Raw genomic sequence first — 21,715 nt, 5'->3', positions numbered from 1 at the left:
TGAACAAATCAAGCATCCCCACTGTCATCAAGAAATATTCCACATTACCATCACCTGATGTTCAGAGGTTGTTCCTGTTATGCACTTTAGATTTATCATGTGATCTTTTTAGACATTACCCTTGAGCTTCTTCATGCACACACACGGTTCTCGAGATTGTTGTGATTTTTTTTTTACCTGAAATGGGAAGTTTAACAGTTTCTTTCCTGTTATCAATGCTGTTTATCGGCACCGGCGGAACAACAAAATACGAACCGAACTGGGAGTCTATCGACTCCAGACCACTACCAGAGTGGTACGATCAGGCCAAGTTTGGCATCTTCATACACTGGGGGGTCTTCTCTGTCCCGAGCTTCGGCAGCGAGTGGTTCTGGTGAGTTTTGTTGGGTTTCTTGCATTTAACATTTTCATGTTATGGTTTCAATTTTACAGACAGGGGGAGTTTAGGGAAGTGATGGTGATATGCAGGTAAACTAATCATACAATGTAATGAATTGCTGCAAATATACGGTATCTTACAGTATTTCATAATAACTGTAACATACAGTTAACCAGCATAATTTACTTTATTATGGCTGGATGCTTATTCATCATAAACTATGACTGTTAACTTGGCTCTTGATATGTAAATGTTTTGTAATTGTGAATTTGGCTGCAGAACTTTTAAAACAACATTCCCGGGTGTTGAGGGCTGATGATCCCGACCTCTGCGGTGAATAATATCACAGAGGGCCTCCTCATGAAATGCATCACATCGAAGAAAACAAATGTGGCTCGTCTTCCTTCAGTCTGTTTTGTGTCTGTTTCCTGTTCCAGGAAGTACTGGCAGGGTCAAAAAGCAAAGCCGTATGTTGACTTCATGAAGAAGAATTATCCTCCAGACTTCAAGTATCAAGACTTTGCGCCGCTGTTCACCGCGGAGTTCTTTGATGCCAAAGAGTGGACGGACATCTTTGCCTCATCGGGGGCCAAGTACATTGTCCTGACAACAAAACACCATGAAGGTACAAGACATGATCGACATCCTGCCTTTGTTTTTTCTAGTTTAAGTTATTTTATGGTCAGATCATTTCAGAGCACTAAAACGAGGAGATAATTCCACATATTTTGAGGGTTAGTGCCACGCTGCATCCTTTCTGCAGTTCAGGAGATGTATTGTTTTGTCTTTGTATTTTCAGGTTTCACACTCTGGGGCTCAAAAAACTCCTGGAACTGGAACGCAGTGGATGTTGGACCGAAAAGGGATCTGGTAGAGGAGGTGGCGAGTGCCCTCCGTGCTAACAGTGACCTGCATTTAGGGCTGTATCACTCTCTCTTTGAGTGGTTTAATCCGCTCTTTGAACAGGACGCTGCCAATGTCTTCACGACAAACTACTTTCCAACCACTAAAACTCTGCCTGAGCTTTATGAGCTCATTGTCAAGTACAAACCGGAGGTGCTGTGGTCTGATGGGGACGGAGATGCGCCTGACAAGTACTGGAACAGCACAGGGTTCTTAGCCTGGCTCTATAATGACAGGTAGTTATGAATTCGTACAGTGAGTGTATGTTTTATTAGATTTATCCTTTTACACAGCCAGCGGGATAATAACTTGTATGTCTTCACAGTCCCGTACGAGACACGGTGGTGACGAATGATCGCTGGGGCTATGGCTCCATCTGCAAACACGGCGGATATTACACCTGCACTGATCGCTACCAGCCAGGACACCTGCTCAAACACAAGTGGGAAAACTGCATGACCATCGACACAAAGTCCTGGGGTTACAGACGCAACGCTCCTCTCAGTGATTACCTCACCACCCAGCAGCTTGTAGCGGTGAGAGTTGAATACAGTTTTATTACGTAAAGATTGAATAAACGTATTGAGGATTTAGCTTAAAGGGCCAGTGTGTAACATTTTGGGGATTCTATTAGTAGAAATGGAATATAATATTCATAATTAAGTTTTAATTAGTGTATAATGACCTGCAACTAAGAGTCCTTGTGTTTTCATTAGCTCAGAAGGATTCCTTCATAGCTACATATGCCATGTTGCACCAACATGTTTCTACACTGGCTCTAGAGAGAACCTTTCAGAAGCTTTGTGCAATAAAATTCAAATTTATAAAATCCAACCTGGTGTTTCAGTCATTGGTGGAGACGGTGTCCTGTGGGGGAAACCTGCTGATGAACATCGGCCCGACACACGACGGAAGGATCGTTCCCATCTTTGAGGAGCGTCTGAGGCAGATGGGTCAGTGGCTGAAGGTCAACGGGGAGTCTATCTACAACACAACAGCATGGCGGGTTCAGAAGGACGCCGTCACTCCGACTGTCTGGTGGGTTTCTCTGGAATAGATAACTTTAGTTTTTCCCTAAAGTGAAATAAGATCAAATACTGTTTGATGTTTTCTAAGCTCATACAGAGGCCTGTATTATGGTGAATAATTATATGTATGTAATTGCAGGTACACCTTCAGACCACAGCAAAAGAGCATCTTTGCTCTTTTGCTGGAGTGGCCCAACAATGGATCTGTGATTCTGAATGAACCTGTGGTTACTCAAGGACAGACTCGGGTAAGACGAGAGCTTTGGTCGAGTAATTATTGTTATAATATCATGACTGCTGAGTAACAACAAATTGCAGCACAGAAATGCCAAAGATATGTTTGAGGTCATCTCTCCATGACATACATTGTTTACCAATAAGTTTATCTTTTAGCTGCAAGATTTCCCGGTTCAGTGTGTTACTTGGTTGATTCTTTAAAAAGCCATATTTTAGGGATCCTTATTAAAAAATATTTGTTCATGTTCTGTGTTGTTTTTTTAGTATCAGCTCTGATTAGGCTTTGATTTAAATGGTATTTGAAGGCAGCCACTTATGTTTTTAAACTGAAGTCACCAATAGCATACTTCTTGTTGCTGATAATCAATAATATCTGTTAGATGTGACTATTTTAATGCCATATATTCCGTATGTTTAGGACAGTAGAGCTCTCCAGCCTACCTCACAATAACGACATTCTCTATGCAGAGTTAGCCGCCGCTTAATGCTATAACTATAACTCACTGTACTGTTCAGTGGTACAGAGGCTCCGGGTATGCATGTCACCGGTTTACATAAAGAATTATAGTAGCACACAAGGCTACAAATAATTGTTATTTTCATTGCTAATTTATCCAACAATTATTTTCTCAATTAATTGATTCATAAATAAGTAATGAAATAAATAGTGAAAACTGTTTTTAGAGTCAGTGTAAAAACCTAAATAGACTTAAAAATAAAATTTATATTAAATAAAATAGAGAAATAGCAGCACATCCTTACATTGGAGAAGCTGGAACCAAAGAACTGCTTAAAAAGTATTCGACGTTTAAACAATTTTATGAAATATTTAAGAATTGACTAATCAGATAATTTACTAATAGTTCCAGATCTAATAGCATAAATTGATGACACAAATAAATAAAATCGGCAAAGAAACAAATGTATACAGTAGCTGGTTTTTCAGACGGTTTAGTAGCTGTGGTCAGAGAAGAACCTCCATCATATTAACGGAGCCAGTATTTAATTAAAGGCTCAATATAGCGGTCTAACGCTGCTGGAATGTCCAATAACCGCACTGCATCCTGGGAAATGAGGTTGACTCGTTCACAGAGCAGCTCTCTCTATTTCTCTATTTCTCTCGTTCTGTCAACGTTGTTCATGTGTTGCCTTTGTTCAAAAAAAAAAAAGGTGGTGCTTGTCGGCCATGGGTCTCTGAAGTGGGAGCCTGTTAAGCCCAGCGGGCTGCGGGTTCTCCTCCCCCAGCTGTCCATCAACCAGATGCCTTGCCAGTGGGCCTGGACACTGAAGCTGACAGGTGCCATTTAAAGGGAAACCAGATCAGCTCTAGAGGAACTGACAGAGCTGCAGGCCGAGAGAAGGACCCGACGTTGTACTGTATATGTTTAAACACTGTACATAAAATGTACTGAACTGAGTCGCACACATAAAATGTTTTGAAATACTTAACATGAACACATGATCACTGGTTTTGACCTGGTTAACTTTTATGATTAAAGTCTTTTGTTCTAGCGCCAATGGTGGAATGTAATGAAGTAAATTTACTCAAGTACTGTACTTAAGTATAATTTTGAGGTACTTTATGTCAGTATTTCAATTGTATGCCACTTCATGCTTCTACTCCACCACATCTTGAAAGCCAATATTGTACTTTGTACTTCAAATTATTAATTATTCAACATTAGTTACTTTGCAGATTCCGCTTATTGATTACAAACTTTTACATCAGTAATTTTAGGTTGACCAATAGTATATGCATCATTCAACAATTGTTCTGCACTTTGGGATTATTTTGAAGGCTAAATATTTGTATGTGATTGTGATGCAGTCTGCTGCATTGATCAGTGCTGTGGTGAATGTTTTACATGTGAGGAAATGTTTTAATTTAAGTCTTCAAGCACCATTTTTTTTTACATGTGTATGTTTATATGTTTTAATAAATCTTTTGATTGTATCAGCTTGACCATCTCACTCCTGGATTACTACAGTGTATGGCGTCCCGTTAGCGCCCCCTTGCTGCCCACATCTGTAATAACACCCCGGCCTTGCGTGACATTTTTGAGAACGCTGACGGCGCAAAACTGATCTCTTCTCCCCTGCTGTGCACGGACGACCCAGGAAAACAAGACTCCCCGTCATGCATCAGAACAAATGTCTGTGGAATGAAGTGATCTGCGCGCTGCACAGTGACTGGTGAGCCTCTGCTCCCAGCTGCTCCCATACTGGGTTTTAAAGCCGTAATTATGTGCCTCCTGCCGCCGCCGATCCGCGATACAAAGAGGTGTATTTAGTCACCTAGGCTAAGATGGTGCGTCCGGTGCAGGCAGGTCTCACTGTTGTGTCTGCTCTCTGTTGCACGCCTTTGAGGTGGGAGGTCCCTGTTCTGCAAATGTTCCATGACGTGCAGATGGGGGGTCTGTAAGGGGTTCTCACGTCCGTGCATTTCCCCCCCTTCGGTAGGCTATCCCCCAGCCTGGGACCCCGCATGACAGCTGATCCCCGAAACAACAACAACAGAAAGACGTGAGGACAAATGTACAGTGGACTGTAGATGCAGTAGGGCTGCCACATTTTAGTGAAAGTTGGCGAGTTCCACTCATTTCTAAGCTCACAAATGTATCCCATGTTCATGTTTGTAGAATGAGGAGGAGCAGACAACTTAAGCTCTGACATGTGAAGGTTAATACAATGTATGGACTTTAAGTTGAATTATATCTTGAGGATTTGATCACATCATGACATAGTTTTGTGTTATGTTGCCCAAATTAAAGCATTTGGGGAAATACAAAATACACTAACAAAGAAAAACTAACAAGATTAAGATTTTTTTCTAATTTAGAGCTGCAGCTAATTATTATCTTTCCTTAAATATCAATCTGTTGACTATTTTCTAGATTAATTGATTCTTTTTTTCACCATTAAAAGTGTGTCCCACACTCAAATATCTTTAGTTTAATATCACAGAAGACTAATCTATTAATTTGCATGTTATTTAAACTATTAATTGTTTGGATTAATCGTCTATGGAAAGAATTCAGCATTGGTCCAAACCCCAAAAATACTGAGTTCACTGTTCTAGAAGGCTAAAAATAAAACGGCAAAATATTCCCATTTGAGACCTGGAACAAGTTTTTGGCTTTTTTGCTTAAAAAATGATTAATCAACTATCAATATAGTTTCTGATAGTAATAGTTACTATATTTACTGACTTATCCTTTCAACTCTAGTACAATAGGCTACATATTGTAGGAGTTAAACAGAGTGCACAGTGACATCCAATTTTGTGATGAATGCATATGACCTAAATTAAGGCATTTTATATTAAAAGACCCAGAGAAGATTTGCCTTTACTTTATATTTGATGTTACTCTAATTAAAACTATCTCTATTTTAATACCCATCAGCACAATAATTTATAACCTGTATGATCACATAATGACGCACTGTGTGCTTGAAGCCCGTGTGCTCATTTCTTTTCTGCAGTCTTGGTGCTGTAATGTGTGGTGGTAATTATATATGTAGACAGGAACCGGGAAAAGTGCTACAGACGTTGGCATGGTTGCCATGGAAACACACAATCATGTCAAGATTTTTTTTTTTTCCCCAGGTACTGCTGTGATAATGGCACAAAGTACGCCTGGTTTGAGAGAGCTGGCGGATGAATTAAACGGTGGTCGACTGATCAAAAGTGGCGTTTTTTTTTGGCTTTGGAAAGAATTAATGAGGCTTCAAGTGAGATTTGTAGACCTGCAGGATTCAGGGTTTGTTTAATAGTTATGGGTGTTTGTATCAGCTCTTTGTTCAACCTGCAGTGTTCAGTGTCCCCTGTAAATGATATCGCAGTCAGCCACATGACAGCCACTACAGCCAGCAGAGAGGAAAACCTCATTCCTTCCATTCATAAACACCCCCYCTCTCTCTSTGTGTGTGTGTGTGTGTGTGTGTGTGTGTGTGTGTGTGTGTGTGTGTGTGTGTGTGTGTTGTCCCCTCCGTCTCACCCCTCCTCCCATCGGTTTCACCACTAACATCATTAGAGGCCTGCTAGTAGTCGGGTGCCTATGTGGCATTCAATCACACGCAAATTTGTAGCAGATTTGAGGCGGTCAGCAGAGCCGCGGTGGAGCTTTAGATGGTGGAAATGCCAAAGCAGTGTGGAACATCCTGGGGGACAGACCATTATATTTATAGAGATGGGCGACTTGACCTTCACTGCACATTGAGTATCAGCCATTTTAGTGCCGCTCCTCTAGATACCGAATACAGCATAATGGATCTCAGCTGCAGTGCAGTTAGTTAGCTTCAACTTCATCTTCGGCTTGTTAGAGGCTAATAATAGCTCTCTGCAATTCCATACTGTGGACGGACTCTGTCAATAGACAGTCTCTGCATTCACTGCTTTTTTGGCACACAGAGTATCTAAAGGACATGCACTGTGAAATTACAGTTTTCACTTTGCAGTAGAATAAAGGCTTGCCATTTGGGCAGGATTATGAACTTAGAGGTGAAGGTCAACTATAAGTCGTTACGTGAGTTTAAAGCCTTTGTTCTGCTGTGTAAGCTCCATGTTAAGAGAAAGACCTCTGATAAATATGGCTTAGCCATAGCTCAAAGCCAAGGACTCCTATTCATAGAAGCACCCAGTTGTTCTCACCCAATGGCACAGAGTGAAACTGAGGAGGATGGTCAAAGCGGGTGAAGTATTTATAGTCGTGTAAATTATAAAGTTTACCACAAATGACTGAGCGATCATACATCCATTCAAATCAGGGGAAAGACTCGGTTTGTTGTATTCAGAGCAGCTTCTGAACAAATTATTATAGAAATAGATTTTGGCATGTGTTCAGCCGTCACATAAAATCAAAACAAATTCAGTGGTGTGTCATGTGTTCTACCTGTGGCTGCAGGTGGGGCTCAGGCGGTCTGTAGTAGTTTAATCTAACATCAAGTTTCGTATTTAAAATCTTTACCTGTAGAATAACTGCAGCAGTCAAATAAATACATGTAGTGGAGTAAACACTACAATATTTCCCTCTGACAATGTCGTGAAGATAAAGTACAAAGAAATACAAAATGCAAATGTAATACACAAGCAAATTCCCTCAAAATTGCACTAAAGTAGTATTTAAGTAAATGTAGTAGCAGTGGTGTAAGAAGTACTCACATCCTTGACTTTAGTAAAAGTACTAATCCTAATACCAACACATTGTTGTATAACTGCATTACTGAGCTAGTTTACAGACTTTAATGAATTAAACTTGACTCCAAACATTACAATGTCTTTAATATACATAGAAATTTAGCTAATTAGACAGTTTGTACTGTATATAAAATATCTGAAAAGTAACGGGAACTTTAGCTATAAAATTCCTCTCTCTGAAATGTAGTGGAGTACACGTACAAAGTACCACAAAATGTAAAAACTCAAAGAAAGTAAAAATACCTTGTAAATTGTACCAAAACTCGGTATTTTAATGATTCCAAATATTTGAGTTGCCTGTCTGGCTCATTTTTCCTTTGACTGCTGTCCACATGAAATTTGTGAAATAACTTGTTGAGCCGGAAGTATTAGAGACTTGTTACTGTAATAAAAGAAATCACATATGTAGATGTAAGAAACTATAAAAGAAAACAAAATAAACAACCTCATTGAAATGTTAATGATGTAATTAGTCTCGTCAATAATATGCATTTAATTGTGGAGTGTGTTCACTTGCAAATAAAATATGACAATACAGAAAAAATAACAATAGTTTTTTGAGCTTTGCGCTTATAAAAAGTAGTATCTTTACATTTGCATTGAATTTTGGGTAAAGTCACATAAAGAGGAAGTATTTACTGAGCAGAAGTTAATGTAGAGGCTGTAATGGCACCATGTCACACTGAACTCGTGCATCTAATTCACAGGATGAGGTCTGCAGCTGCACATAATCTGCAGTATTGTCCTAGCTTTTCTTTTTTCTTGCCGTGTTAATGACACCCTCATCACGACTCTCTCCATTCACAAAGCGAATCCTGTCGTGATGGGAGAGAACTGGCTCTGAACAGACTGTGGGTGTCTCAGGATTCGGAGAACATGTCTAATTTTTGCAGCATCCTTACAGCCAGCCACACGCTGTCTTTTCATTGAGTTCCTCTCTGTATACAACATGAATAGGATCACGCTGTAGGAAATGTACATTCAGAGTGGCTGCACCATGTGATTAGTGTCTTTCAAAGCGCTTGTCACTTTTGCTCTTCTGCTCTGCATATATTCACATACTCTGTCCAACTGATTTAGATCAGATTATTGTGTGTACCTGAATGAACCTGTGTCTTCATCCAGATCACACAATATCGGGCTAAAATAAACGACTGAATCCGGGAATGAATGGACTCCTGCTATCTAAGAAAGGGGATGTTTAGCATAATATCTGACTCCCCACTTTGTGTGTAGAGTGAGGCAGCTCCCGCTGTGCTTTGAAACAGAGTGAGAGAGAGAGGAAAAGCGTCCTTAAACGTGGGCTGTTGTGTAATCCCTCCCAGGGCCCCTTTGCTATTTTTGTGCCTGGGTCCGCACGTCACGGTTGGGTATTTTCTCTGGTGACTAGCTCGCATCAATAGATCTTCTAATGTACACCCAGTCAGCCAGCAGCTTCATGACTGATGGGACTTTACCTTGCTAATTTATTTCAGTATTGTTACCCCGACATGAGGAGAATGGAGAAACGGACTATGCAGCATGAGGAATGTCACATGTGACTGTCGATATGGGACAGGGGACTATTCAAATGTCAGGTTTGTATGAGGATTATATTTGATATCTGAATGTCAGCTGCCATATGAACCGAGGATTTTTCCCCCCCCATCAGACCGTGTGCTTTATGTCATTCTGATCACAGTGAGAGCTGCTGATTGATTCTGCATGCTATGTGCTACGTTGCTGTCAGAGCACCACAGAGGGTTTTACCATCCAGCGTCTCTGAAGTCATCTCTGTATGATATTTATGGATTTGTTGTCAGCATGACAACAAATCCATAAATATCATACCTATCACGCCTGTTCCCTTTAATGGCCAACTTAGCCTCTATATGATGTAATGCAGCGGCATAGTGGTGCTCTCCTTAACCAGCATTTGTTTTCTCATTGCCCTCTCTCGTGTGTGGAGAGCAGTAAGGGATGTGCCCTACGAATGTCTGCTGTTCAAATAAATCTCACCATGAAGTCATTTCTCCATCCATGCGGGCATACTGTACCACAGTCAGCCCACAGTCATCCCGAAACACACCTACTGCCTCCCACCTGCCTGCTGTTGTTGCACGTCAATGCTGCTGTGTCATATATTTCCGTATATGTTAGTGCTTGTTGCTGGGAGCGAGAGTAATTTGCAGTGAATTGTCTGCTGGTACAGCATTTATATCCAAATAAGAAAAGTATGAATCTGTTGAGAGATTTGTCAATGAGACTCTGAATATGTCGGCTCTGTTCGCTCTCTATCGCGCTTAGTCTAAAGGTATGCATTGTTTCTGAGGGTCTTATCTTGCTGTCACTCTGCACCCATATTCCCCTTTCCTCCACTCGGAGCTCACACCGAGGATGGAAAACTAAGCAATGAGGTCAGACCGACCTTGAAGGGGAGCTCCCTACCGGGCCTCTGAATTTATTTACCCCCAGGCACCCCACTTAGTTCACCTCCGTAAACCTCCCTGTTAAAACATGGATCGTTCCAATCTGAGGCATGCGCTCGCCATCCTTCATTATCTTTCCTCTATCCTGCTCTGGAAGAAGCCCTTAAATCTGTCCGAAAGCAGAGCTTAGGCACTGGGCTTTTGCACAACAACAAAAAACAACAAAGGGGAGATTATTACAGATTACAGCTGTTTTCAAGCATCTCTTGAGTCACCTTGGATTCATATCCTCTGGTTAATGCCTGAGGAGAGTGTGGTGCGCTAACAAAGAAAGAGAGGGAGTGAGAGAAAGAGAGTGAGAGTCGGAGGATGTCCTAATTAAGGGGAACTCAGAGGGTTTGAACCAGATAATCTTACATAACCTCGTTAGGGGAGGACACAGCATTTGATACTGAGAAGATGGAAATGACGTGCCCTCAGAGACGCATCCCCATGGCATGAAGCGAAAGTATAGCGGCAAAAGCAATTCACTTTAACCGCGGGGGAGGATGAGGTTTCTTCTTGGAGTCCGGCGTGTTTATGAGCAGGACGGCACGTCATCCCGTGCAGCTCTGTGTGTAAACTATGATGACACTAGAGAGACAGACAGGTTAAAGGGTGTGAATCCCACCAGAGACAAGAGCCCTGAAGGTGTTATACTGTGATTCTGGCATTGGAATAAAGACTTAAGCATTGTATTTTATGTAGATATCACATCGAAAAGGGCCACAGCTGGACTCATTGACCATGATCTACAGTAACTGTCTGTCACTTGTGTGTGCTGGCATGCATCGACACACACACACACACACACACACACACACACCGTCATACTTTTTTTTCTGACATTCCCCCATCTTCTGCAGAGTTTTATAATTTTCCCTTGTGTAGATCATTTTCACTTTTTTGGCATTTGCAACAGCCTACCATGTTGACAAAAACTGAACAAGTGAAATTGAAAAGTAAAAATCTGTGATATATGATAAAGTATATGGGTGATATATTGTAGATATTTACCTGTTGTTTTGCAAAATATATTAATAAAGGTGACAATTCACATTGAAGGAAAATACGTTGATTTTCGTTGAAAGGAGATGCTGCTGTGATGAAGGATTTGATTCCTATTCAGCTCTCTCTCTCTCTCACACACAAACACACACACACACAAAATAAGCGTATACAACCATTCATGGCACACTTACAGTAAAAGCATTTGCCTTAAATACCGACACTTTCACATGGGCATCTGTCACGGTTGACATGAGGTACCTTTGGCTTTTTAGAGGCTGTTAAAGAGAAAATAATGTTTTTTCCATTCCTGCTGTGAAGGAGCTCGTTATGAATTTTATTTGAAGGACTTTTGGGAAACAGCTTCGCTCTCCCTCTCAAGGAGAGGATTTATAGGAGGAGCATTTTTATAACTAGATTACCCTCTTGTGCATCTGCATGTGGTCCTAGTTTAGGTGATTGTTTGTCATACATCCATATTTGTCTAATTGTAGTTTCTGTCTGATTTCTTCCAGGTGACCCTTCCCGGCAATCAGTTCACGTGTATGCTAATATCACTACGGTTACATAACAGGTAGTGTCCTTGTAAATCGATCCCAAAGAAAGAGACATTGGATTTATGGAGTCACTTGAAACTACTGCAGGGGTGAAAAGCTCCACTGAGGGTCAGGACAGAAATGTTGTTGCACAGAAAAAATGCACCTCAGAGGCAGCACAGACTAGGAGGAGTCCATCAGTCGAATTGGAAGGCAAAGGGTGGCACCAACAACTGCAAGAAGGTCAGAGCCGAGACACATGTGGTTTCAAAGAAATGTCTGACTCAGGGAAATTACCACAATTAGAAGATCAGCACTCCCAAACTCAGTCCGCAAGCCATCAAGACCATGAGGTGTCTTCGTATCCAGTACAGCCCACGAAACCATTTCCCATTGGCAGACAGAAAGCTGTAGGTCACTTAGTTTCTGCAGAGTCCCCTGGACCTGTGTCTCACAGGAAGTCCACCAGTTCACCTGAAGTCCAACAACAGTGTTCCCATTCAGGGATGGATCAGCTGTCAGAAGCTGCGTCTAAGGTGGAGCAGAAACCACAAAAGCCTGGGAAGTATGTTTGTGATTACTGCGGAAGGGCATGTGCCAAACCCAGCGTGCTTAAGAAACATATTCGCTCACACACCGGGGAGCGGCCCTATCCGTGTGTCCCGTGTGGATTCTCCTTCAAAACGAAGAGTAATTTATACAAACACAGAAAGTCCCACGCTCACGCGGTCAAAGCTGGAACAGTGCCACTCTCAGAACTGGGTTCTTACAATGCCAACACAGACCAGGGGTCTTTTGAAGGGGAAGGAGAGTTATTCTCTGATGCTGAGCAAAGCACGGACACGGATGAGGACACTCTTAACGACCCGCTGCTGCTGCTGGACTCTCCAGTGGACGGATCAGATAACACTGCTGTAAAAGTACTAAATCTCATTGCTCAGAAGAAGGGAGCCACGTCGATCTCAGCTCAGGATGGTTCATCCCAGCCCCAAGAAATCAATGCACCTCCAGCTGGTACCGAGGCTAGCCGTGCAATTCAATCTTGCACGATCAAACAGAGGCTTGCACTTCGGCTGTCTGAAAAAAGAAGCAGCGACTCGGACCACAATCTGTCCCTCCCGAGTCAGTCTAGCAAGGGCAGCACGGACTCCGGCTACTTCTCGCGCTCCGAGAGTACCGAGCACCAGACCGGTCCCCCCAACACTAACGCAAAGTCCTATCAAGAAATCATGTTTGGGAAGTGTTACAGGCCAAGCCCTAAACAGACGGCAGCTTTTGTGGCTTGTAGCACCGACTCAAGTGAATACACAGGGAGACGCTCGGAGAAAGGCGTTTCCCGTGTTTTCACCCAAGAAAAAGACACCGTTGAGCCAATCAAAATAAACACAAAATCATTCTCGAGAGAGGAGGTAAAAGAACCGCAGTTAGACGCTGGCTCTGATGTAGGGACTCTGATAAGAAGCAACTCAATGCCAACATCCTCGGCAGTGTGTCTGACTATGCCTCAAGCCCTCAGAGGCAGCCACTCTTTTGATGAAAGAACAAGCACCGGGGGCATGAGGAGGCTCAGGCGGCAAGCTGCTTTCGAACACTCCGCACATGACGGCCACGCAGACGCAGACAGCCACGGAAAGATGAGCGAGAGTGGCATTTCACCCTCAGGATTGGAGATGGAAAATTACCCCTCCATGGCATCTAATATGAGCCATCAGAGACACGCAATGGAACTGGCAACGCGGAAGCGTCGGAAAGAGAAGAGGGAGGAGGAAGATTTGCCAGGTCAATATGAGTGCCTTCACGAACAATGTGAAGAAATGTTTGACTCAAGTAAGGACTATGATTCAAAACAAGCTGCTGTGGGCCTTATGGCATTAGGACAAGGACATTCTTCAAGTATGCTAACGCAGATGGACAGGTGTGACATGGACATATCAGTGAGCCCTGAAATGTCCGGTAGGAAAACTTTAGGGAATGTAATTTCTGTTATCCAGCACACAAACTCAATAAACAGGACCCACTCTGAACAGTCAGAATCATACAAGTACCATGGGCAGAGACAGGATAGTATTTCTTTGTTTCAAGCTATGGAGGCAAGTGAATCATATGAGTTGGAAAGGAGTGATGGCAGGCTAAGGCAATCATTTCAACTGGGACCCAAACTTGTGCGACAGCCCAACATACAAGTCCCAGAAATCAGGGTGACAGTAGAGCCTGACAGTCCAGAAAAAGCTCCTGAGGTGCAGGTGAAGGAGCCAGAGAAGCACGTGGAGGAGTTTCAGTGGCCTCAAAGGAGTGAAACTTTAGCACAGTTCCCTCCAGAAAAGCTCCCTCCAAAGAAGAAAAGGCTACGCTTAGCTGATATCGAGCATTCCTCTGGCGAATCTAGTTTCGAGTCTGCCTGCACTAGTCTCTCCCGCAGCCCGAGCCAAGACAGCAACTTATCTTATTGCTCCGCCTTCTCCTTTGACAGGGAGGAGAGTTTGAAGTCAGTCTCTCCAGCCAGGCAGGATGAATTTGGCAAACCGCTAGAGCTCTTAGCAGTACCAGGGAGTGGGCACTCCCTCTCTGTGCTCAGCCAGCGTCAACAACATGAAATGAGACGCTCCTGCTCGGAGCAGGCGCCGTGTAACTTGCGCAGGGAGTTCCCAGAGGTACGCAGCGTATCATTTGATTATGGCAGCCTTTCTCCAACATCCAAAGTTAGACCGGTGGACATCAGCCTCTCGGCGTCGAGGGAGAGAAGGAGGGGAAACTTGGTGCGGCAGGAGTCATTGAATATGGACACTGAGGTAACACAAGTCCCATCACAAGTGTTTCCGCAGCACCTCAGCAGCACCTCCCCTCCATTCACAGCAGTTGCTGTTCTGCCGCAGACTTTGCCAATATTCTCCACGGGGAATACATTCCCCCAGCTGTCACATCCGAGCCTTTTAGTTCCCGTACGATTACAGACTCATGTGCCATCCTACGGCAGTATCACATACACTTCAGTATCACAGATTTTTGACAATCAGTATGACAGTGTTAGCTCCACTACGTCCTCCTCTCAGAATCAGATTTCCCGTTTGTCTGGAAATCTTGATTCTCATAACATATTAGCTTATACCAGACCACCTTCGATGCACACCCTCAGTGTAGAAGCCCTTGATTTGTCTTCAGCTAAGCTCAAGACAGGCATCCCGCTCTCCCTGACCTCCAGAACTATCTCAACCACTAACGCCTCCAGTGGTGGCACCAACAAACGGATGCTGTCCCCTGCCAGCAGCCTGGACCTTTTCATGGAGGTCAAGCAGCAAAAACGTGTGAAAGAGGAAAGAATGTTTGGGCAGATAGTAGAGGAGCTGAGTGCTGTGGAGTTGGGAAATTGTAATTTGAGCGAAGAGAAGGGGCACAGGTCAGAGATGCAGGGCGCATCCACACCTCATGCTCAGGATGACTCACGTATGAGTAAATGTATCACACTTCAACAGAAAGTGACAGAGGACTCTGAACACGGCGTTGAGTCAGCCATGGAAAGTAGCTCCACGGAAACCAGCTCACCTCCCTACTCCATGATATCAGTCAGCGAAGTGAAAGAAGTTGGCATGGAGAAACGAGCGCAGATGGACATGGTGGCGCAGCTGGTCACCAGTCAAGACGGCCTGATCTCAGACACAGAGAATTCAAGACTTCTATCTCAGTTTCCAAGTCTTCGCACGACGACAGGAGTGAGCTGGTGTTATCTTAACTACACCAAGCCGAGCTGCTCTCACAGCAACGCCCCTTTCTCCTCCGTGTACACCACCTGGTGTGTGAGTTCCCACAACCCGAACCCTCTTGAGCTGAGTACCAGCACTGCTCTGGCTCTGCTGCGGTCCAAACAGAGGGGAGACAAGGTTATATACACCGTGGCAGCCATGTGTCAGCCTGGCGCGGGGAAACTGGTGTCTTCCCTCATCCTGTGGAGGCAGACCATGGAACAGGTGAGAAAATAGTCCCATCTCTGCAACGTTTCTAAAGCACACCACTGTCTGAAACATGCCCTTAAGAGCAAAGCCCCATTGATGACATATTCAATTGGTCTTGCAAGTATCACTATAGTCAAGCTGCACTGAGCAGTTTTCCACTTTGGTAGCCTGTCGTGCCAGTAAGAGATAAATGTTTGAAATGTAGAAAGTTTGAAGGACCTTATTACACAGAATTTGGCTCACATTAAATTGTTTGGCAGAAGGTTCACTCACTATTGGCAGGTTTCTGAAAATCATTTGCCCGCTGCTAGTTACGATGTTACAAGCTTTGATTCATTACTTGTTCTACATTTACCGTTTGAATAAAAAAAATATGTCTCCGCAGTGAAAATACCAGAAACCAAAATTATATTCAAGTACATATCGTGTCTTGGCAAAGGGATGTTTTTTCCCTGTTGCATTGGATTTAGCCTGATAAGATTGATAAATAATGACATAAAAGAAGTCATGCCTAGCGTAGCTTTCAGAGAATAGAAACATGAAAATCCACTCAATTTGAGTTATGCGTACCGTTTTTCCCCAGGCACCAGTAGCAGCAACATCATTTATGTTTCCAAAACATGCTGTGTAACACCATGTGTGACACACAATATTGGAAGCATCACGTTACGTTGTCGATGCGGCTTCGACTTAAAATAGATGTTAACAAAATGTTTGTTCATCTGATTCAGCTGCAGAGGAAACCGGAGCCCAAAGAGGTGGACATCACCTACGGGAAGAAGGTGAAAGACATCAGCTGCAGAGTGAAAACTGCCAAGGAGGAGTGGAAAGAGAGGGAGGCTTCCACACCCCAAACAGTGCCAACACGCATTAAGATCTTCGAGGGAGGGTCAGTCAAGATATTAGTTATCATAACACTTGTCAGTTCTGCTGACAGCAAATACAGCAGCTATATTAGGATGCTAGTGTCTGTCTATGCTGTTTTTACCTATTGAGGCCTGTTTTATGTATTTGTTCATTAGAATACCGTTTCTGTCTTTCAGGTACAAGTCCAATGAAGACTACGTGTATGTCAGAGGTCGAGGCCGGGGTAAATACATTTGTGAGGAGTGTGGTATTCGCTGTAAGAAGCCGAGCATGCTGAAAAAACACATCAGGACCCACACAGATGTGAGACCCTACATCTGCAGGGTCTGCAACTTTGCTTTTAAAACTAAAGGTGAGTATTCTTTAAGCTTACATAGAATACAAAAATACAGATTTTATAGATGATACAAAAGAAGAAAAATGTGTGCATAACAGATTTTGAAAAAAAACATTTGCAGCAGTGAATTCTCTGTAGTTTTTACTGCTATTTAGAGTGAATGTTGTCTCCTCCTTTTCTCTTTTATTATTTCTGGGAGAATTTTCTGAGCTGGACTTGGCTGCCATGCTCACTAGTAAAAACATAAAATAAAATCTGGGCTATTTGTAATAAAATTGTGGCTGTTTTTCAGTTAGAAATGGTAAATTATGACTTGTTTCGTCTTTCACAGGAAACCTGACGAAACATATGAAGTCAAAGGCACACATGAAGAAATGTCTTGAACTGGGAGTGTCAGTGACGATGGACGACACGGAGATACAGGAACATGGTAAGATACCAGCATATCAAATATCTTTGCAGATTCATAAACAAAGGCAGAATAAATCAGACTAAACTGATGCGTTTTTCTTTTTAAAGTGGACGACAGCCAACAAGAGTCCAAGACAGAGGCGGTAATCACAGCCAAACACCAGTTCTCAGACGTTGAGGACTCTGACGGCATGGACGAAGACATCGACGAAATTGACGAAGACGATGACGAGGACGACGAATACGAGGGCGACTCCACTCCAAAGTTGCGTTCAAGAAGCACGAGTCCTCAGCCGTGTGGAGTTACTTCTCTGGCAGTCACAGCCACCGCCGCTCTCCACGTCTATTCTCTCACCTCTCTGCCCGGCGCCGATGTCCGCCAACAGTCCTCTGACCGGCGGACCGGCTCGGATCATCGACCCGTCCTTGCAACCGACCAGAGGGAGAAGTCTGTGGATGAAGACTCTCTGACTATGCTGTCTCCAGACCAGGCCGGTTTCCTATTTGACCCCTACTCTTCCTGTCTGCTCTCTCCTGGTTGGGAGTCTCCCATCAGGGAGCCCTCCCCTTCACGTCTGCGTTACCCGTCCCCGAGGCGAGAACTCTCTCCGCGAGGTCGCTCCTCTCCCAGATGGGACACCTCCCCGCTGCGACCTGGCTCGCCCGGCTTCACACCCATTCAGCACCTCTCTCCGGTCTCCATTGAGCGACCGGTGTCTCCTGGAACAGAGCTGGCTGGAAAGCGAGAGTCCTCAGTCAGAGGCCGGCAGAGAGTCGTGCTGAGGGCGGTTTCGCCACGGAGAGGCTCGCACCAACACAGAGGGAGTGGTGATAAAACCCGACACCAGGCAAAGATGGAGATGGCTCAACACGGAGCCTTTGAAATGGAAATGGTACGCATCATGAATTGTTCAACTACACCTCTGCCAAATTGGGTTTTAGATTTGATGGTTCGGCCATTGGCAAAGGTGATAATGTTTTGGTACAGATTCACAATATTTAAAGGATTTCTGAATACTTAGATAGATCTGTTTAGTAAACTTTACAATGTTCTTATGAACTGCCAAACATACTGAAAAATGACATCCTATGATTGTTAAAAATTGTGAAAATAGTCTCCAATAAATACAATTGTTAGCTTTGTTTGAGTCACGTTTGCTAATTACTACAGTGCCCACCTGTTTTAGGAAGTTATTTAGCCCTTTTTTAAAATGAGAGTGTATATGCATGACTCTTTCTTCAAGTGGAATTGATCAATTGGGGCGACTGTGCCTCAGCGGTGGAGCGGATCGTCCTTCAATCAAAGGATTCGTTCGACCCCCGGCTCAGCTAGTCCATGTCGATGTTCATAAATGATGAACAGTCCGGTCGGGCAGATGGTAGCTCCTGACACCAGTGTATGAATGGGTGTGAATGGGTGAATGAACATGTAGTGTTAAAAGCCCTTTGAGTGGTCGGAAGACTAGAAAAGCGTTGTACAAGTACATTTACCAGTTGTGAAGTGAGACACCAACACATTGTTGGTTTTGGTCTTTTCTTTGGATTTGTTGACAATAACAGAAATATAGAATACCACAAGCCTTATGGTTTAATGGATTGTGCAGTCGTGGTGAGCTGTGTGTTCTCAAAGCGAAGTTTATTCACATTTTTCTCACATTTCTACAGTTTTGCTAACTGTAATATATTTTCACATGAGAAATGAACCTGGCAATGTTGAAACGGCTCCTAACGCTGCCAATGTGTCGTTTCAGGATCAAAGGAGCAGCTTGGCTTCCAGTCTGCCCGGTGCTGCCAGTTCTCATCACCAGAACATCCTCAGCCACCTCCCTCTTCACTCCCAGCAGCAGTCCCACAGTTTGCTCCCCGTCGTTCCTGTCGGAGGGTTCCAGATGTTACACTCCCCGCCTTCCTCCAGCACTGATGTCACCCTTTCCTCGGCGCCGAGCCCCCAGAGCAGCGAGGGCCAGCGTTGCAGCAGCAGGGAGGGATCTGTCCACGGGCCTGAGTCTGGAGGAGAGGACACCAGAGGCCAGAGCCAGCTGTCCACCCATCAGGCCTCTCAGGAGAAAAGCCTCGACCCTGGCATCAGGGACAGCGGACAGGAGGAGAACGTCCAGACCTGCTTGAAAGCCATCGCCTCGTTGAAGATCACCACAGAGGACCCTCACTGAAACCCCCTTTTTCTGTCTCCTTGATTTGACCCGGGAACAGACAACCCCTCCCCATGCAACACCTGCAACCTTGTCGTCCTCAGCCCTTTAGGCACTAACCTCATCTTTATCCAATTAGAGGCAATGTAATAACACTTCCTCGGGTCTTGCACACATTTCAGACAGCTCCTTTTAGATCTGAGTGGAGAGCAAACCTTCACAGTGAAGAAGAAACCCACTCTGTCTGATGTGCACTTCTCTTCAGAGACTCTTTGAAATGATTGGACGAGCAGCAGGATGTCTTGCGAGGTGGAGAATCATTATTGGGTGCAGGTGCAATATGGAAAGATATTATGCTAATATGCCTTTGTTTGACATAGTAGTTTGCGTACTATTGCACATAAATTATATTTATGGATTCTGTACAAATGTCCTTAACATATACTCCTTCTTAGATGCATACAAACAGTGTATTTTACTGTATGTGTACTTTGAAAATAGACTGTTGTTTAATGTTATCATATCAAGGTGTGACGCAGTAGTGCAGTAAATAAAGACTATTTATAAGGGGAAAAGTATGTGTATTATGAAACAGTCTGACCAAATTTTAAGTAGACGCTTCTTGTGCAGTTTGGTGCTTCTAATCAAGCGGCAAGGGTCTGTGCCTTTATTTTGCTTTTCAGCATTTTGTTACGAGAAGGTTGTTGCGGAATGAGGAAATATGCCGAGGTAGGCTTTATTCAGAAGTGTCAGCGCTGTCAAAGAGTTCGCTCAAAGAAAAGCTTTTTCTTTCTTGTTCCGTCAGTTATGCCGACAGACGGATGCAGCTTGATTTATGTGAAACAATCTTAAAAAAAATGTTTCTTATGTTGCATTTTTCTAAATGTTGTGGTTTTTATCTTGGTAAAAATGCATGGGATTTGCTATTGCACAAAAATAGAGGAAGTTAATATGTAATTATGAATACTGTAAGATGTATTTATATATTAGAACGTGAGCACTTATTGATACTGGTAAATATTTGACTACTATTTATATGGTATATCTGTACTTATGCAGCAGTGATGCAGTTATGCAGTGAGCCACGCTGGCATTGCTTTTGATCTCATGTATTTGCTTTGATTAAACAGCGTTTATTCTCTCTCTCTCTCTTATACAGATGACCATAAGCATTTTATGAGTTTTGACGATGCACTTTCATCCTTTCATCTTTGATGTTTAACTGACGTGGTCAGTGAAAATAAGGGAGTAAAACATGTTATGTTCTCTTGTGGTTTTTGAAACATTCCAGTCGTTTTTTCACATTTCTCATTTTGTGAAACATGTTGCACACTAATTCAAGGGGCTATGATGATCGATCAATAGTATGTTTTCTTGCATTTCAAGTGTAACTGGATGAATCAATATCACTTTACTGTAAGTAATACTAAAGTAATGATGTTAACAGCGTCAGTTGGTTGACTATTACTGTGCTTCGGCTCAAAATGTAAGTAATCATTCACCAAATGCATTACTTCTCCTCTGTACATATATGTGTATTTTTATGATTTAAACTATTTTTGCAGTGTTGAATTCTGAGAACTTTTTAATGTGGATTGTTTATATCTCTTTACGAGGTAACAAGTCTGCAGTTGACATAACGGAGGTTTAACGAGGGCGAAAATAGCACAGTGTTGATCGCTAACTCCGTGTGTCTCATCTTTTAAAAAAATAAATAAATAAAGTGTATTCACATCTTCAAGTGGTTATGTTACCAGTTTGAGAATGAATTTCAAAAATCAGAAAAACACTTTGTTCACTCATGTTTACATAAAAGAATTTTAAAAGGTGCACTGCTTTAATCTTGTGTTTCCCTTTTCTGAAGATGTACGTAGCTTTGATTTCATGTCATTTTTATTTGTCGTGACGGTGCAGAATGCTCATGAAATGTGAAGGGAAAGCGAAGCCTTCCATTTGCTTTGGCACACAGTATGTATTCAGATTGTGTTTGTGTTTTGTTTTTATTGTGTACTTATATTTAACTGAACTGCTTTGTGCCTCTCATGTCTATGAAATTCCCTGTAAAACACACAGAGGACAAATCACTTTACCTCTCAGCTAAGATCTTTTGAGGACAAAAACCTCAGTAGCCAACCCGTTGTTTAGCTATTTGCATCGAAACTGGTTAGTCAGGACGGAGTGCCTCTTTTATGCTATGGGGACTTTATTGTTTGGTGCTCTACTTTTTTCAGATTAAATTCAAAGTTGTTTGAAAAGAATATACTTCTA

General features: G+C 43.0%; 2 protein-coding genes across 3 annotated transcripts; both read left to right on the top strand.

Annotated features, from left to right (window-relative positions):
• Positions 1 to 42: 42 nt before the first annotated feature.
• fuca2 (alpha-L-fucosidase 2) lies at positions 43 to 4,507 on the top strand. The gene is made up of 7 exons (XM_031847388.1): positions 43 to 373; positions 817 to 1,004; positions 1,179 to 1,518; positions 1,608 to 1,818; positions 2,130 to 2,320; positions 2,450 to 2,558; positions 3,718 to 4,507. The coding sequence occupies exons 1-7, from the start codon at positions 183 to 185 to the stop codon at positions 3,853 to 3,855; spliced, it is 1,368 nt and encodes a 455-aa protein (XP_031703248.1). The 5' UTR covers positions 43 to 182; the 3' UTR covers positions 3,856 to 4,507.
• A 4,561-nt stretch (positions 4,508 to 9,068) lies between these two features.
• hivep2b (HIVEP zinc finger 2b) lies at positions 9,069 to 21,705 on the top strand. 2 transcript variants are annotated; one of them, XM_031847287.1, is made up of 7 exons: positions 9,069 to 9,321; positions 11,715 to 15,697; positions 16,414 to 16,571; positions 16,726 to 16,901; positions 17,218 to 17,316; positions 17,406 to 18,190; positions 19,049 to 21,705. In XM_031847287.1, exons 2-7 carry the CDS (start codon positions 11,819 to 11,821, stop codon positions 19,466 to 19,468), a joined length of 5,517 nt encoding a protein of 1,838 aa, XP_031703147.1. In that variant the 5' UTR covers positions 9,069 to 9,321; positions 11,715 to 11,818; the 3' UTR covers positions 19,469 to 21,705. The 2 variants fall into 2 exon arrangements, with proteins under 2 accessions (XP_031703147.1, XP_031703148.1); XM_031847288.1 differs by having other exon boundaries at positions 9,069 to 15,697.
• The last annotated feature ends 10 nt before the right edge of the window (positions 21,706 to 21,715 follow it).

Source organism: Anarrhichthys ocellatus, unplaced genomic scaffold (assembly GCF_004355925.1).
Source record: "Anarrhichthys ocellatus isolate YVR2014 unplaced genomic scaffold, GSC_Weel_1.0 scaffold7, whole genome shotgun sequence".
In the NCBI taxonomy this organism is placed as follows: domain Eukaryota; kingdom Metazoa; phylum Chordata; class Actinopteri; order Perciformes; family Anarhichadidae; genus Anarrhichthys; species Anarrhichthys ocellatus.
Note: the sequence above shows the minus strand (reverse complement) of the source record. Positions and strands in the feature narration are given on the sequence as shown.

Excerpts from the sequence above, each read along its gene's own strand:
- fuca2 (XM_031847388.1), top strand. The coding sequence starts at position 183 with ATGGGAAGTTTAACAGTTTCTTTCCTGTTATCAATGCTGTTTATCGGC. Across the intron at positions 374-816 it reads TTCGGCAGCGAGTGGTTCTG|GAAGTACTGGCAGGGTCAAA; the intron begins GTGAGTTTTGTT and ends TTCCTGTTCCAG. Across the intron at positions 2,321-2,449 it reads GCCGTCACTCCGACTGTCTG|GTACACCTTCAGACCACAGC; the intron begins GTGGGTTTCTCT and ends ATGTAATTGCAG.
- hivep2b (XM_031847287.1), top strand. The coding sequence starts at position 11,819 with ATGGAGTCACTTGAAACTACTGCAGGGGTGAAAAGCTCCACTGAGGGT. Across the intron at positions 16,572-16,725 it reads ATTAAGATCTTCGAGGGAGG|GTACAAGTCCAATGAAGACT; the intron begins GTCAGTCAAGAT and ends TCTGTCTTTCAG. Across the intron at positions 17,317-17,405 it reads CACGGAGATACAGGAACATG|TGGACGACAGCCAACAAGAG; the intron begins GTAAGATACCAG and ends TTCTTTTTAAAG.